Source organism: Pavona decussata, unplaced genomic scaffold, assembly GCF_977016875.1.
Source record: "Pavona decussata unplaced genomic scaffold, jaPavDecu1.1 SCAFFOLD_128, whole genome shotgun sequence".
NCBI lineage: Eukaryota > Metazoa > Cnidaria > Anthozoa > Scleractinia > Agariciidae > Pavona > Pavona decussata.
Genome location: NW_028145542.1, coordinates 2388175 through 2406318, shown reverse-complemented (window position 1 = coordinate 2406318; position 18144 = coordinate 2388175). Strand labels below are relative to the sequence as shown.

The 18144-nt window shown below is 40.0% G+C and overlaps 2 protein-coding genes across 4 annotated transcripts in view; both read left to right on the top strand.

The window, feature by feature from the left end:
* LOC146468936 (deoxynucleotidyltransferase terminal-interacting protein 1-like) overlaps positions 1-18144 on the top strand; it is a 120273-nt gene that overhangs the window by 46035 nt on the left and 56094 nt on the right. The window lies entirely within an intron of this gene.
* Positions 16-18144, top strand: part of LOC146468938 (flavin-containing monooxygenase 5-like) — a 50101-nt gene continuing 31972 nt past the window's right edge. For 2 of the 3 annotated variants that reach the window (XM_085124016.1, XM_085124015.1), the window contains exons 1-2: positions 16-589; positions 2704-3407. In XM_085124016.1, coding sequence (XP_084980142.1) covers positions 16-589; positions 2704-3407 — 1278 coding nt within the window. Of the gene's footprint in view, positions 590-2703; positions 3408-4053; positions 6429-18144 lie in introns of those variants that run through there. The other variant, XM_085124017.1, reaches the window with a different exon arrangement.

Sequence of the window (18144 nt, the reverse complement as noted above, 5' to 3'; positions counted from 1 at the left end):
CCTTTCTTTCTCAAAATGAAAGTAGCAATTATAGGAGCTGGATCAAGTGGGCTTACCTGTATAAAATGCTGCAACGAAGATGGTTTGGAGCCTGTGTGCTTCGAACAAGAAGACTCGATCGGAGGCTTATGGCATTTCACCGAGGAAGAACGCCACAGTTCTGTTTACAGATCGACTGTGATCAACACAAGCAAGGAAATGATGTGCTTCTCGGATTTCCCAATTCCTAAGGAGTACCCACCGTACATGCATCATGAAAAAATCATGCAGTATTTCCACCTGTACGCGGAAGCGTTCGATTTGTACAAGTTCATACGATTCCGTACCAAAGTTGTCGACCTCAGGAAAACGTCTGATTTTGATGAAACCGGAAAATGGGAAATTCTCTTTCAAGAACTGAATAGCGCGGATCCTGACGCAGTGAAGACAGAAGTGTATGATGCTGTGATGTTGTGTGTTGGTCATCATTCAGAGCCGTCATGGCCCACCCCCAGCTTTCCCGGTCAGGACGAGTTTGAAAGAATCAAGATCCACAGTCATTCTTACAAGGACTTCAAACCATTTGAAAACAAAAACGTCCTGGTCTTGGGTGCGTATAAATTAATTTTCTTTATCGAAAAGTTGTTAGTATTATTTGTAATGAGTACAATCAAGCCGGCTTTACCCTGATCTGATTAGGCCTTAAGCACACCCCACCCCCAAGAGTATATAGAGTCATGACTATCCCCCAAATACTCTCCTAAAACGGTCACTAACTCATGTAAGCCTATGTATAGTGTCCCGGGACATTATTGCCGGCACCCATTTATAGACTTTAGCAAAGAGAGGCAGTCGGTGGAGAGGGGAACAATATGACCACAAAGGCTAGGCCAGTATACTACAACAACATATATGTCCTTGCTATCTACAAACTTACAGATCCAACTCCCAGGTCATGTTATCAACATCAAAATATCCCCAACTGACAGCATTCTGAGAAGACATACAAGGCTTGTCCATTTGACACAATATTAAATGTACACACAATAAAATCCATGATGGTTCCAGCACAGTCATAACGTTCCAGAAGACTAGGCCAGGTCTGAAAAATGTTATCCAGAAAATTACATATTTTGGTCTGAAATAGGGTGATCAGGGTTTGGAGAACTGATCAGCACACCTCCTTTGTGGAGATACTAGACACAAAGGGACTGACTCGAGCTTTCATTATAAAGACTGGTGGTATTTGTATTTCATTTGTGTATGGGGGTCATTATCAAGGTACCATTTACTTTAATACACTCTAGATTATAGGGTAAAAACTGATGTCCAAAAATGATGGTGGCAATTGAAGAAGGAGAAAGTTGCTTTCAGTAAGATTTGTTAACTTTGCAAAGCAAATTAAATTCAGTTGTTATGGTTAGAAACAGGATGTTTAGAATTTTCATTAAAGAAGACTGAAATATGTCCGACTTGTGAAAAATATCAGAACTCCACTTAATTTTCTCTGAGTTTGAGAGATTTTTCTTTTGGATATGTGGTTGGTGACATATAGCACTAGTTACCTGCTTGCAGAGACATTTATTAAACGTCATATGTTCACCCTTTTACATCTAAATGTAGCAGCACAAAACACTGCAAAATATAGTATACCAAATGCCCTAGTCCCTTACCAATAACTCTTGGTCTTCAGTTAAGGTAGCCCCCCTTAAATTTGGTTAGTTCTCAATATCATAGCTTAAGGACAGTGCTTTCTTTTGCTACTGCGCATACGCTCTGCGCCTCTCGCAATGGTCTGAGAAAGTTGGGTTTCTTAATGGTGGTGCCCTCTAAAACATAGATATTTTTGCATGGTTTATGACTCTGCAGGAAAAGGAGATCTTGGCTATTCGTTATAGGGTTATTTGAATCATTGCTTTGTATTTTGGTGCTTTTTAGAATTATTGTTGCCTATGAATATATTATTTCTAAAAAAAATGCATGTTTACCCAAATTTTCTTTTTGGAATTCCAGTAGTCCTTGCTGAGATCTGCTTTTTCCCCATAGTCATAAACCATGAAAAAATACTACGGTATAAGTACACACCATCCTTAATAGTGTCTGAACAAAGTTTGCAGTTAATCACGGTATTATTTGTGGATGGTTATTTTCTATTTTTTATTTCATTAGACTTCGCCTTCAAACTTAAAACTATAAACAGAACATAACACTTGAAACAGAAGATAAATGAGTACTGGGTTAAGGCAGGGTGACCACAACAGCTAGCACCAATTACTGTGGGCCCAAGGTTAATAGCTCACTATATTGCCATGACAATGGTATTTAGCTCAACAACATTCATTCTTTATAAATCTTGCACCATGCTAATTTCTGGCACCCAGAAGTGCGTGGTTTGCAAATACCGGTAACATTTACTAGTGTACTAACTCTACTAACACCTGCATACTAGAAAACTGTGTTCAGCCACCTCAACACAGACACAATTTTAGTGCACATGTATGCTTACAGTGTATTTGTTTAAAATTATCTGATTACATTCTGCAGTTTAGTCAATACAGCTGAAAGGAGATTAGCTGTGAGGTGCACAACACAACTTTACTGGTTACAAAATACAACCTGTTTATTTTGAACCCTTGAAGCAGTTACAGACTTAAGTCCCCATTAAGTTTTTTTTTTTACTTATATTGACAAGTTGTTGATTGGATATTTCTTTTTCGTGAACAGGTATAGGAAACTCTGGAGGTGATGTTGCTGTTGAGCTCAGTCGTCATGTCCCAAAAGTTTACCTCAGTACTCGCAGAGGTGCATGGGTTCTGTCTCGGCTAGGGAAAGGAGGAGAGCCAGCTGATCAGCAGGGAAATAGGCGATACCTATTTATGTTACCAAGGAAACTTGTTGGATACATTTACCACAAAGTAGTAAATCAGAGATTTGATCATGAATTATTTTCCCTGCGTCCCCAACATTCTATTTTTGGCCAACATCCAATGGTTAATGATGATCTTCCTCATCGCATCATTACTGGTGGCATAGTTGTTAAGCCAAATGTCAGCCACTTTACAAAAACAGGAGTTGTCTTTGATGACGGCTCTGAAGTGAATGATTTGGATGCAGTGATTTTCTGTACAGGATACAAGATAGGTTTTAAGTTTGTAGATCAGTCTATTCTTCCTGTACATGACAACAAAGTTGAATTGTACAAATATGTTTTTCCTCCAAATCTTGCCAAACCAACCCTTGCTGTTCTTGGGTGCATTCAACCCCTTGGAGCTATTTTTCCAATAACAGAGTTGCAAGCACGATGGGCAACACAAGTCTTTTGTGGAAAGAAGTCCCTCCCCCCAAAGAGTGTGATGATGGATGACATTAACAAGAAAAGAGAAACAATGGCACAGAGATACTATGCAACTAAACGGCACACTATACAGGTAAGATGTTGTATTCAATGTAGTTGTTGTCTCTTCCTAGACCTCACTTTTTTGGGGTAAGCCCTTTAAACTCCTGCAGTTATATGGTAAACTGTATTTAAGCACAGTTGGTCCGGTTATTACAACCTTTTCACATGTCATGACTATGGGACAAGGAAGCATCTTAGTGCCTGAGTGTGACCAGTCCAAGACCTTATGCACACTGATTTGATGCTCTAACCACTCAGCTACTGGGATATTCATACGAGAAACACATCCTTCAATGCGATTTGCCTCTCTCATGGGAATTAGCCTGCAAGCTCTCTTAGGGTGGGAGGAGGTGAGGGAGGGAAGGAGGGAGGGAGGGAGGGAGGGAAGGAGGAAGGGAGGGAGGGAGGAAGGGAGGAAGGGAGAAAAAAAAACCTTCCACCATTTTGTTTTTCGTCACTTCCAGCCATGCAAAACATTAGGAATTGCCATCAATGAACTAATCTCCACCAACTGACATTTTTGTATAAACTTGTTTGAGCACTTTGCAAACTTTGAGATTTCCTTATAACCTCTCTTTATCTCCCTCACTCCCTGACCCCACACCCTAAGAGAGCTTGCTTGCAGGCAGTATTTGGGAATACTCTGTATTTCCTTTTTTCTCTCGTTTTTATCACAGGTTGACTACGTTCCTTACTGTGATGAAATAGCCAATGAGGTTGGTTGCAAGCCAGACTTGTGGTGGCTCTTATTCAGAGATCCTGCTTTGGCTCTGAGGTGCTTTTTTGGTCCTTGTACGCCGGCACAATATCGCCTCATGGGACCTGGTACTTGGACAGGAGCCAAGAAAGCCATTGAAGATGCCCCTGGCAATGTGATTTACGCGACCAAGACCCGTAGCTTGCCTCAGAAAGAGGGCAGGGGTAGTGAAACCAGTGCTATGTACTGGAAGGTTCTAGTTTTTTTAGTTGTGGTATTTGCTATTTTACTAAGATTTTTTTCGTGAAAACCGAATGATTCAATGTGTTGAAGACGATGAAGTGGAAAGGGTGAAGAGCGCAGATCACATTTCACAGAAAACGAAAGTTCTTTTTTCGTCCAGGAATTCGCAGTTTATGATAAATTGAAACTTGTCAGTCTCATTTAACATAAAATGATTGTGATCAAGATCGCGGCCTGAGGTTAAAAAAATCATTGATATAATACCGTTTTAATATTATATTAAGGAACAAAACTCACAAAGTAAAAAAAATGATTCATCATCAGACTAAATAGCAGAAACAGTCATATGGAACAATAAGCTATTTGTGTTAGTGGTGAGTCCTTCTTTAACACTTCATTGGCCTAAAGAGGGGATTTTGTGACTGAGACAAAATAGATTTATTACAACGGGCAGTTTGATTGGGTCTAAGTTTTCTCCCGCTGACGTTTTTGAGCTTTTGACAGTACTGGATGCTATTCCTCTGCAATGACATATACGTATTCGGAAGAATAGTAAACTTAATCAGAAAAGAAGATTTGGATCTCAAAAAGCAAATTCTAGTGAATCTCATGGATCAAGCAAAGCTTCCTCTGGAAGGATCTGTAAGGAATTTACTTGAAAAATCGCAACCATTAAAATACCTGTATACAGAGACCTTTAAAAATGACCACCTGGAGTGGAATGAAATTTACAAGTTGCCCCTTGAAGTAGTTTTAGACACAAGATCAAGAGAGTTTTAATATAAAATATTAAATAGGTACCTAGTAACGAACAGCCTCCTCAAGAACATGGGTAAAATCAGCTCCTCAAGTTGCTCCTTTTGTCGCACTTAGGGACAAATCCCTAGAACGTCTACTCATTTCATGCCCTATAATTAAACTATTTTGGACAGACTTGATTATTTGGTGCAGCAGCAAAAATATTAGGATACAATCACTTTCTGATGTTGATAAAATGTTTGGTTTATGGACAAGTAATGAGGATTTTCGATTGATGAATCATTTAATATTTATTTTAAAACAATATAATATTGTCTACGGTTATAGATAAACACTTTTTAAAAACCGTCTTTTCAGGTCCCCTTGTCAAAGATCGCTCCAATCTATCAACTCAAAAGTAGAATTGCTAAATCACACAATAAATTCAGTGTCCATTAAATGAATCATTTTTTATTTACCAAGCGCGTATGCAGTGTAGTGTGTTTGTGTGCCAGTGAATGTTTTATTTCATGTATGATGTACGTCAATTTCCTAATATTTTAAAACAATGTAAGAATTCAATAACACGCAAAAAAAAAAAAAAGGAAAAAGAAAAGAAAACAACAACACAAGGAAGAGTGTTTCATTTGATTCCCAAACACCGAGGAGTGGTTTGAATGAACGAGGTGCAGTCGAGATTTTTAAACCAACTTCGAGGTGTTTGGAAATCGGATGAAACATTCTTTCAGTGTTTGATATATAGCTTTTCAAACCACTTCTAATTCTTCTTGAAACTCAAAACAAAAGTTCGCCAAATTTTATGATAATTAAGATCACTTCACGGTAGTGAAGAATTTATACTTTTAAATATACCATCACATTTCTTTCAAACTTTTACTTCCTTTATTTTATTTTCAAACAAAAACGCTTTTGCGTGAACTGGTGAAAAAGACACGTAAATGCTTGTGTGGACGAAAATATTTTGTTACGTTTTTGGCAAAGTGACAACTGATCCGTTTGAAAACGGCTCACTGGAAGATGGCTATTGAAATCTTCACGGGAGAAATAGAAAAACTAATTAAAGTTGTGACTACTAATAATAATAACGTAAAGGTAAACAAAATAGTAAAAACATATAATATATCAGAGCTAACTAACTTTTGTATCTATATTTTAGTCAAGTAGTTTCTAACTGCATACAAGTAACAGTTTTGAGATGAATTCGCATTTCTTTGTAGCGCGAAGCTATAAGCATTCGCACTAGTTTACCAGATCTCCCTTACAATCTTACGGTAATTTATTGTATAACAATGATGCAATTTTTATTTTAAACTTATTATAGAAATCAATAAAAATTGGAATGGCAGACACCAATGTAAACTTGCAGTGCTCTCAGAGGTATGTTATACGAAGTAAAAATGTTTGTAAACCAGCGTTAAATCCACTACCGTAAAATTGCGCAGATAAAGCTCTCTCGTCTTCCCAGTTATAAGCTCTCCAAATCTCTCACCAAGACAGCCCTTTGGCATATAAGCCCGTGGCTAATCTTCAAAATTTTAATACGATATTTTTGGTCTATAAAGGAGAACAATTTTGAATTTATCGAAGGAGAACGAATGGAGCAAGGTTCTCGCAGTCTGGATTCAAATTCCTTGAATTCTTAGGCTACGCCGGTAAATGAGGTGTTTACAGGGGTGTTCCGATAATATTCTAACAGGAAACACTTCACTGTACGATCTTTAACCAAAATTCGAAAAGAACGTTCTGATTTCAAAGCGTGTTGAATACAGTAAAAATCCGCATATAAGAACCCCCGAGTAGCGGAGCTCCACGCGCCGAAGGCGCGCACGCGTAGCACCATCAGTAAGAAAATATGGTAAGCTATCGATGCGAGAAATTTTGTTTTGGCTATGTCTGTCCGTCCGTCCGTCCGTATGTAGTACCACAGGACTACCGATTCGAATGGCACGGCAGCCGGAGAAACAAAAGGACAGAGCACGAGAAAATTACTAAAGCGAATACCAGCCGTTAAGGCAGTATTTTACCGTATTAATCGTCTCGGTGCACCTTGTGGAAGCGGAGATAATACTTTTTTTGTATTTGGTGTGACGCCAAAAATTCACTCTCGCCGGTGCATGCTAAAAATAACACAATTTCATGAACTTTGCCTGCAAACAGATTACTCATCAGTAAATGTCGCATCATAAACACGTTTTTGAGTAGAGGATGGGTAGAATTAGGTTAAATTTTCACGGCATTTTCACAGTTTTCCCAAATTTGCGAAAATTTTGAAAATACAAGTGGCAGTTAATCCTTTATTATTATTCTACGAGTTGTCATTGGAATTACAGTTTATACCGCAGAGGGCAAAATTTTCTTAAACCTTTCGAGGTCCTTTAGTCATAAAACAGTCAGTCCCGGAGTAAGAACACTCCAACCCGTACGCAAAGCAAACAAACAAATTGTTTAATTCTTTCGTAGTGTACAAAACAGACAAAACTGACAAGAATGTTGATTCTAATACACATGTAATCGACAGAAAATACAGGTTTAATCCAGGAATAAACTAACGGCGATTAAACCAAATGTTACTCACTCACTCATGCCCATATGCCGGCTTGGCATGTAGGGCAGCAACAAAATTAAGCCACTCCTGTCTGTCCCTAGCTAGCCTCTGAATGGTTCCCCAGGTATGATGTAAGGTCTTCAGTTCTGCTTCCACAGTCCGACGCCAGGTGATCTTGGGTCGTCCTCGCCTGCGTCTCCCCTCTGGTGTCCAGTGAAGGGCTGTGCGAGTGATGTTGTCTTCCTCCCGTCGCATGACATGTCCGATCCATTTCCATCGTCTTCGCATAATGATGGTTCCCATGCTGTCCTGGTTGTAGCGAGCAAGAAGTTCTTGGTTGGAGATGGTTTCAGGCCAGAATATACGTAGGATTCTTCTGAGGTTTTTCGTGTGGAAGGTGGACAGCTTGTTGAGGTCGCTCTCTGTCATCCTCCAACATTCCGAGCCGTACAGTAGAGTGGAGATTACACAGCTCTGGTACAATCTTAGTTTGGTCTTGGTGCTGTACTGGGATGACTTCCAAACGTTGCTCATCATTCTAAACGCATTTCTGGCCTTACTGAGGCGGTTCTTGATGTCGCTGCCTGCCCCACCGTCATGTCTGACAGTGCTCCCAAGGTATGTAAATTCTTCGGTCGTTGATAGATCTTCTCCATTTACTGTGACAGGTGATGGGTTTGATACGTTCAGCATCATTACCTCCGTCTTCTTCTGGCTGATCTTCAAGCCTACTTGCTGTGCAAAGGTATTTAGACGGGATGTCTTCTCCTGCATGTGCTGGTGGGTATGCGACATGAGTGCTAGATCGTCAGCAAAGTCCAAATCTTCAAGTTGTGTCAAGAGGGTCCATCTGATGCCTCGCGCTTGGTCTGATGTTGTCTGCCTCATCACCCAGTCGATTGTCAAGTTGAAGAGCATCGCAGACATACAACAGTCTTGTCTAACACCGGTCTTCACGCTGAAGCTGGTCTCGCTGCTTCCTACCCTGCATGTGAAGTTGTTGTAGAAACTCTTGATGACAAGAACAATCTCCTGCGGTATTCCATATGCCCTGAGAATGCGCCATAGACTCTCTCGATGGATGCTATCAAAGGCCTCTTCAAAGTCTACGAAGTTGATGTACAACTGTCTCTGCCATTCTGTGCACTGTTCGATGATGTTTCGCAGAGTAAATATTTGGTCTGTGCACCCTCTTCCTGGTCGAAAACCGGCCTGCTCCTTTCGGAGTTGCTGGTCCACTGCCTCTTCAATTCGCTTGATGATGATTTTTGCGAGGATCTTGCTTGGAACAGACAGGAGGGTGATTCCTCTCCAGTTGTTACAATTGCTCAAGGCTCCCTTTTTCGGGATCTTTACTATGACGCCTTCCGTCCAATCCTCTGGAAGTTGTTTCTCGTCCCAGATGGCTGTAAAGAGTGGCTGAAGAACTTGCGCTGCAAGCTCTGGGTCTGCCTTGAAGAGTTCTGCATTGAGGCTGTCTTGACCAGGGGCCTTTCCGTTTTTGAGGGATCTGATGGCTGCCACAATTTCTTGTTTCTCAGGTGGCATTGTGTTTACATCCAGGTCTTTAGCCGGGTCCTGTACATCCGCTGGAGCGATTGGTGGTGGTCTGTTTAGAACTTCGCTGAAATGTTCTGCCCATCTCGCCTCTTGTTCCGCTTCTGTTGTTAGAATCCGTCCCTGTTTATCTGCGATGGGTGTGTCTGTAGATCCCCGGTACTTGCCGCTGACGAGCTTAGTGATTTTGTACACTCGTCCTTGTTCTCCTCTGGCCGCGGCCTCTTCTACTTCCCTTGCAAGGCCTTCCATGTAGGCCCGCTTGTTGGCCCTAGCCATTCTTTTCACTGTTTGATCAGCTTCCCTGTACTGTTGTTTGTACCTCTCTTCCAGCCTTTCTGACTTGGTCTCCAACACTCTCTTCTTAAGGGTTCTCCTGTTCTCAATGGCTTTCCATGTATCCGTTGTTATCCACTCTTTCCTCCTCTTTCGTCCTCTTCCTAAGCAAGCTTCACTGGTTTGTGTGTAGGCTGATCTTACTTGCTTCCAAGCGGTGTCGATTCCGGCTGACTCTGTCTGGGTGTAGTTTTCAGCATCTGCCAAGCTTGGAACTTGTTCTTCAGCTTAAGGATGAAGGCATTCTTTGCTTTGGGGTCGCGCAGCTTCTCCACATCAAACTGTTGTTGTCTTGGTTCTCAGGTCCATTCTTTCTCAGTTTCACTTTCAGAGTTGCAGTGACAAGGTGGTGATCACTGCCAACATCTGCTCCTCTCCTCACTCTAACGTCTTGCAGCGATCTCCTCCACGTCCCGTTAATCATCAGGTGGTCGATCTGATTCTTGTCTCTGCCGTTGGGGGAACACCAAGTAAGTTTGTGGATGTCTGGGTGTGGAAAGAGAGTCCAGCCAATGACAAGGTCGTATGTCCCGCAGCATTCCAGCAGTCTCTCTCCATTGTTGTTCATGCTTCCACATCCTTCCTTACCCATGGCTCTCTCGTAGTTGGTGTTATTACTTCCAACTTTGGCATTCAAGTCGCCCATCACTATCTTCATTTCATGTCCTGGTGTGTTCTCCAGTTCAGCCTGCAACTGTTCATAGAAAGCCTCCTTGCTCTCTTCCTCACTGTCGTTGGTTGGTGCGTAGCACTGGATGATGGTGGTATTGATGTGCTTGCCTCTCAATCTGATCTTCATCAGCCTGCTGTTAATAGGCTTCCACTCCATCAGGCACTTTTCCACTCCCTTTTTAAGGATGATTGCGACTCCTTCGTGGTGTTGATCGTCATCTCTACCACTGTAGAGCACTGTCTCTCCCGTGTTGGTTCTGTATCTACCGGATCTTGTCCATCGGCTCTCGCTGACTCCAAGAATGTGTAGATTGTAGCGCCTCATCTCTGCTGTAACTTGCGCTAGCTTCCCGGTCTCATACATGGTTCTTACATTCCAGAAACCAATCCTGGTTCTGGTTTTGGCGCTTAAGACTTCCATCCTCCTGTCAGTGGCTTCCCTTCGGTTTTCACCACTGCCAATCACACGAGTATCTTGCGATGACTCTGGAAGCCTGTCACACCTAGAAGTGTTCTTTTCCTTCGTTGCTGTTTCCGTAACAAGACTTTTTTACAGAACAGGGTTGTTAGCCCTGTGTCTAACCCCGGCCTGGAGGGAGGGGTGATTTCACTTGGAGTTTCCTTCTCGTAGATGATAGCCGACCATGGCTCACGACTTCCATCTACCCGGGTTTGAGATCAGAGTTTTCCTCTCCTAGACGATTGCCTGCCAAGGCTAACGAACTCCATCTGTCCGGGTTTGTAATCAGAGTTTTCCGTCTCCTAGATGAACTGCCTGCCAAGGCTAACGAGCTCCACCTGCCCGGTTTTGGAATCAGAGTTTTGCTTCTCCTAGGCTATGTTGGTCCACGGCACCCTATTCCGTATTATTCAGGTGCAACCCCCCAAAGGGAGGGCTCCCCCATCCACCAACCGGGGGACGCGCCCCAGTACGCCGTATAGCCCAAAACCAACGTCAATTAATTGATTAACCTGCGCTGTGAAGCTTTTTGCCGCTTGAAAATAACACGAACAGAGATCGATAAAAATAGCAAACGGTGGATCCAAAGAAGAAACTTCCAGGGTAATTTCTTCCAACGAATTTCATCATAGTTGTTGTACCAACTTTGATTTGACCTGCTGCTTCCTCCCATCAAAAGGCACTGTTACTCTCGGTTATCGTTCGTTGGAAGAAGACTGAAGTAGCGAAGTGAAAGCACTTGGTCGCCATGACTGATTTCAGTTGTTCATCTTAACAAATCCGCTCCAAGTTTTTAGCTTTTGACACAAATATTGTTTTGCTGTTTCTTGTAAAACACGAACATTCACCTTAAGGAATTTCTTTTATAGCGGCAGCACTTGATTTCCAGAATTCGTTGAAATTCAGACACAAAATGAAGAAACGAACTACATGCCGAAATGGGGCATGCACTTCGCCAATCAAGAGCGAGTATTTTCGCCGCCCTACTAATCAGGAGTAAATAATTTTGCGCTCAGTGAAAATTAAGAAAAAATGCCTTCTCTTACAACTTACCAGCATTCAGTACTATTTGCCTCTCAAAGAATGAAAGAAATTAGAACTAGTATTTAGAAATTCTTAGCTGATATTTTGCCGAAGTAGATTTCCTTAACATCTTGAGCCGAATTTCTTATTGAACTGAACGACTTCCCAACAGATATCTAACAAAATAAACCGCTAGGTTCTCCTAAAGTCATAGAAAATCCAAGCGGGTTGCATCTTTTTTTTTAGGTGAATATACGTCTTTTGCAATTGTACATGCACAACAAAGATTTTTATTGCTACCTGACAAAAACAGCCTGCATATTGAAATTGTAATATAACATCATATACAGTCCGCAACATCAAACAAGATGCTGCTCTTATAAAATTGGCGCGAAAACAGAATGCGCTCTTCAGTTAATTTATTTGTATACATCATTCCGCATCTCGCATCATTATGCCATTCCGAACGTCATGCGAAAAGCCATTCCACGAGGTTATTTTACCTTAAAGTTAATTCATTGTCTCATTAAGGTGTTCGAAAAATACATAAAAAACGGAGCCAAAATGTCTTAACCAAAAACAAGTTAATGAAGAGAGTACATTTCCAAAGTCACGCAAAGTAAGATTAACTACTTCATTGTCCAGTAAACGATCGCAAAAATTAGGAAACAGAAAACAGAAGGTATTCAAGTGGAGAAACTAGCGTTTTACCGTTCTTAATTGTTAATTTCCAAAAGGTAAAGCGATTCAAATGGTTACCGGTGAGCACAGTAAACCACCTTTAATTTAACATGAATTACAAGAACTACTTGTAATTAAAAAGCTGTTCTTTTGATCTTTCGCTTTCTCACTAATGGATACACGGAACGGTTACGTTATAGAAAAAAAAATACGTTTCAATACCTAAATATGAATTTATGAAACATGTATTTGAACTGCGGGCAGAACAGCGGGTGAAACATTAAATAGAAGAAAGATCCCCGCAGTTAGTACGCAACTGCTTAAGTGACAAAACAGACCAATGAAGGAATTTAAGCTAAGGGCTCATAATTAAAACTTTACAGCATTTGAGCTTCCAAGTTATTAAGGAGAATTTGGAAGGAAATTTTTAATTTCGAGTTACCTGAACAGAACAGCTACGTGATAGTGATATGAAATTCAAAGCGGCTTAATAAATGTGCTGAGTTAATTTGATATGAGTTTGGCATAGCGAAGACATTTTGTGCCAATGTTTTAATAAACGTACTGAGTTAATTTGAAATGAGTTTGGCATAGCGAAGAAATTTTGTCACCAATGTTTAATACATAAAGGAGCCGTATAAAACTGAATTGCCTGGACACTAGCTAGCAGTGCAGTAAAATGACGAGGAAAAATTTTACCTGAGACAGAATCCATATATCATACTAAGAACTGTACTGCACGGCCGAATTAACTGGAGGTATACATAACCAGCTGATAATCCTTTCAGTGTTAAACAATTTTCTTTCCATTACTGCATTTCTGGGAAATACTCTGATTCTTATCGCCCTTCACAAGGACAGGTCGCTTCATCCGCCCTCCAAACTGTTGTTTTGCAGCCTGGCAACAACGGATCTCTGTGTTGGCATCATTGTGGACCCTTTAAACGTTACCCTCTGGATGTCTATGGTGAACGAAAAATGGAATATTTGCCGCTTTACATTTGCTCAAGTAGTTATAACGGGGTATTTTTTTTGTTTAGTGTCTCTGTTGACATTGTCTGCCATAAGTGTGGACAGACTTCTCGCCCTGTTTTGAGACTCAGATTCAGACAAGTTGTAACTTTAAAGCGAACATATGTAGCTGTGGTTGTTTTTTGGGTTTTCTCCCTTGTGAGTGCCATAGCCGTACACGTGTCTTTGGAATGAAATAATATCAACATACTATAACTCCACAATTATACCACTGTGTCTAGTTACCTCGATTTACTGTTACACAAGGATTTTTCTCAGGCTGCGTCATCATCAAAGTCAAGTTCAAGACAATGTTCAAGGACAACCAAACCAAACAATTCCACAGAATATTGCGCGATACAGAAAGACAGTGTCCGTTGCATTATGGCTGCAGTTAATATTCAGCTGTTTGTTTGTTTCGCCATCTTTTTTGCGCTTCGATTGCCAAATCTCAAGAAAATTATGATAATCTGAAGCCTAGCGGGTCATTTACCCAGAGCTTTGTTTTTATGTTATGATAAATAGGTATATAGTAAAGCCTTAGAAAGTAATTATAGGGAAATCTAAGTTATCGCCCATGGGCAAAATGGACAATGTTTTAGTGCTTAAATGTTGTTGCTGAAAATTTGCATTTATAGCATGTTCTTCTAAACCTATTTCGGACGTAAAAGTAACTTAGGTTTTAAATGTTTTCCCGTGAAACAGAAGAGGAAGACCTAATAAAGCAATAAATGTCATTTGAAGGTTAGTAACAGTCTGCGGATTAATACGCGAGCCGTCGAAAGTTAAGGAAAATTCCATCCCGCCGAAAGCGGACTTTGAGCTCAACTGAGACAAAATTGTTTTTCGCATATTTACTCGAAAGGAAGCGGTATTTTGAAAAACTAACTACAGCTCAGTTTGTTTCTCACTAGGGACTACCTATGAGCAAAATATGAACGAAATTGATTTTTTGACTTGTACTACTGACCATATATTTGTGGAAAAGTTGACCAATAACCGTTTGTCGCTGTGACATGCTATGATTAGCAATATAAACAGAAACATATGAAGATCTATCAAAACCGTCTTTGCTTATAAACAGGTGATTGTTGTTCGAGAATTCAAATCTTTTCGCTTCTCCTCCCCATAAGTTTACAACATTCATATCATGATATCACCGTACAATTCCAAACATAAGTCCCTGAGAAAATAAGCCCACTAAAGGAGATCAAGAACCTCCTCAAATTTTTGGGCCACATATTTCTTCGATAATTCTCCCTCATGAATATTAGCTTATAGACTGCTGATGGAAGCTTTTTTAAGCTGTAAACATCATGATCATTTCAAGCGGTTTTAAGTTGTGTTTATTCTCAAGCCCACGCATAATTGCCTCCAATATCCGTTTCCTGAAACAAACCCTCCCCAAAAATGAGCCGCTAAAAGACTATTGAACGAATTTAAGCGTAGGGATCATACTTAGAATGTTACGCAATGCCAACTTCGAAGTTATTAATGAGAACGTGGCAGGAACTTTTTAACCGATGGACTTCCTTAAACTGAACAACTGCGTGGTAGTGATATATGAAAACACTAAGTAAACAGCTTGAAATTGGAACTTCTCCCTCAATTATGAAGACTTGGTCACGATGAACAAACTGTTGTTTCGAAAGACCTTTTATTAGCTTGAAATCAATTTTTTTAGCATTAAAAGTTGACCAATAACCGTTTGTCGCTGTGACAGGTTATGACTAGCAATGTAAACAGAAATATATGAAGATCTATCCAAGTTTAATTTGCTTGTAAACAGGTAAATGTTCAGTTAGTAGAATTCAAATCTTTTCTCTTCCCCTCCCCATAAGAATACAACATTCATTTTTTGATATCATCGTACAATTCAAAGCAAAAAGTCCATGAGAAAATCAGCCCACCAAAAGAGAATCTCCTCAAATTTCTGGGCCATACGTTTCTTCGATAATTATCCCTCGTTAATATTAGCTTATAGACTGCTGATGGAAACTGTTTTAAGCTGTAAACATCATGATTATTTCAAGCGGTGTCACATTGTGTTTATTCTCAAGGCCACGCATAATTGCCTCCAATATCCGTTTCCTGAAAAAAACCCTCCTCGAAAATACACCGCTAAAAAACCTATTGAACGATTTAACTGTAGGGCTCCTACTTAGAAGTTTACGGCATGCCAGCTTCAAAGTTATTAATGAGAACGTGGCAGGGAATTTTTAACATGGACTTCCTTAAACTGAACAGCTCCGTGGTAGTGATATATGGAAACACTAAGCTAACAGCTTAAAACCTAGAACCTTGACAGCACATGGGTTTATTATGGGAAGGATTTTACGGTGTGATATTTTTTAGCCAAGAAGGGTGGGGTGGTTTTACTCTGAATTTAATGTTATATCGAAAACCAGTAACGAACAACAGACTTTCATTTTTTCTGTTTTTCGCCAACGAACACGTTTCTGCAGGCTTGAAATGAATTTTTGGGCCATATATTTCTTCGATAATTATCCCTCATAAATATTAGCTTATAGACTGCTGATGGAAGCTGTTTTAAGCTGTAAACATCAAGATCATTTCAAGCGGTTTTAAGTTGTGTTTATTCTCAAGCCCACGCATAGTTGCCTCCAATATCCCTTGCCTGAAACAAACCCTCCCCAAAAAATGAGCCGCTAAAAGACTATTGAACGAATTTAAGTGTAGGGATCATACTTACGGCATACCAGCTTCAACGTTTGTTAATGAGAATGTGGCAGGAAGTTTTTAACTTGGACTTCCTTAAACTGAACAGCTGCGTGGTAGTGATATATGGAAACACTAAGTTAGCAGCTTAGAACCTACGACTTTGACAGGCCACGGGTTTATTATCGGAAGGATTGTAAAGTGTGATATTTTTTAGCGAGGAGGGGTGGGGTGGTTATATTCTGAATTTTATGTTATATCGCAAACCAGGAACGAACAACAAAGGTTCATTTTTTTTATTTTTCCCTCCAAAAAATACGTTTCTGTAGGCTTGAAAATGAAAGGTTATTGGATAAACTGGAAATCGGATCTTCCCCCTCAGTTATGAAGACTTGGTCATGATGGACAAAGTGTTGTTTTGAAAGCCTTTTTATTTGCTTGAAAACAATTTATTTTTTGAGCATTAAAAGTTGACCGATAAACCGGCTACCAATATAAACAGAAACATATGAAGAGGTATCAAAACCATCTTTAAAGAATAATTTGCTTATAAACAGGTGATTGTTGTTCGACAATTCAAATCTTTTCTCCTCCCCTCCCCATAAGTATACAACATTCATTTCTTGATATCACCGTACAATTCCAAACATAAGTACCTGAGAAAATAAGCCCACTAAAAGAGAATCTCCTCAAATTTTTGGGCCATATATTTCTTCGATAATTATCGCTCGTGAATATCAGCTTACAGACTGCTGCATCATGATTATTCCAAGCGGTTTGAAGTTGTGTTTATTCTCAAGCCCACGGATAATTGCCTCCAATATCCGTTTCCTGAAACAAACCCTCCCCGAAAGTGAGCCGCAAAAAGAGTATTGAACGAATTTAAGCCGTAGGGCTCCTACTTAGAAGTTTACGGCATGCCAGGTTCAAGGTTATTAATGAGAACGTGGCAGGGAATTTTGTAACATGGATTTCCTTAAACTGAACAGCTGCGTGGTAGTGACATATGGAAACACTAAGCTAACAGCTTAAAACCTTGAACCTTAGCAGTCCACGGGTTTATTATCGGAAGGATTTTACAGTGTGACATTTTTTAGCGAGGAGGGGTGGGGTTGTTATATTCTGAATTTTATGTTGTATCGCAAACCAGGAACGGAAACAGATGTTCATTTTTTTCTCTGTTTCCCTCCAACGAACACGTTTCTGTAGGCTTGTAAATGAAAGGTTATTGGATAAACTGGAAATTGGATCTTTCCCCTCAGGTATGAAGACTTGGTCATGATGAACAAAGTGTTGTTTTGAAAGACTTTGTATCAGCTTGAGATCAATTTATTTTTGAGCATTAAAAGTTGATCAATAAACCGTTAGTCGCCGTGACAAGGTATGGCTATTATATAAACAGACACATATGAAGAGCTATCAAAACAATTGAAGTTAACGGCATGCCAGCTTCAAAGTTATTAATGAGAACGTGGCAGAAAGTTTTTAACATCGACTTCCTCTAACTGAACAGCTGTGTGGTTGTGATACACAGAAACACTAAGTTAACAGCTTAAAATATCCAACCTCGACAGTTCACGGGTTTATTATCGGGAGGATTTTACGGTGTGATATTTTTCGGCGAGGAGGGGTGGGGTGGTTATACTCTGAATTTTATGTTATATCGCAAACCAGTAACGAGCAACAGAGGTTTATTTTTCTATGTTTCCCTCCAACTAACACGTTTTTGCAAGCTTGAAAATATGAAGATCTACCAAGAACCATCTTTGAATATTAATTGGTTGTAAACAGGACAATGTTTTTCGAGAATTCAAATCTTTTGCCTCCCTCTCCTAATAAGTATACAACATTTCTATCTTGGTATCACCGTAAAATTACAAACATACGTCGCTGAGAAAATAAGCCCACAAAAAGAGAATCTCCTCAAATTTGTCCGGAATATATTTCTCCGATAATTATCCCTCATGAATATTAGCTTATAGACTTTTAATGTTAGCTGTTTTAAGCCGTAAATATCATGATTATTTCAAGGGGATTTAAGTTTTGTTTCTTCTCAAGCTCACGCTGCACAATTCTCTCTAATAACAATGAGCGGCCTCCTAAAA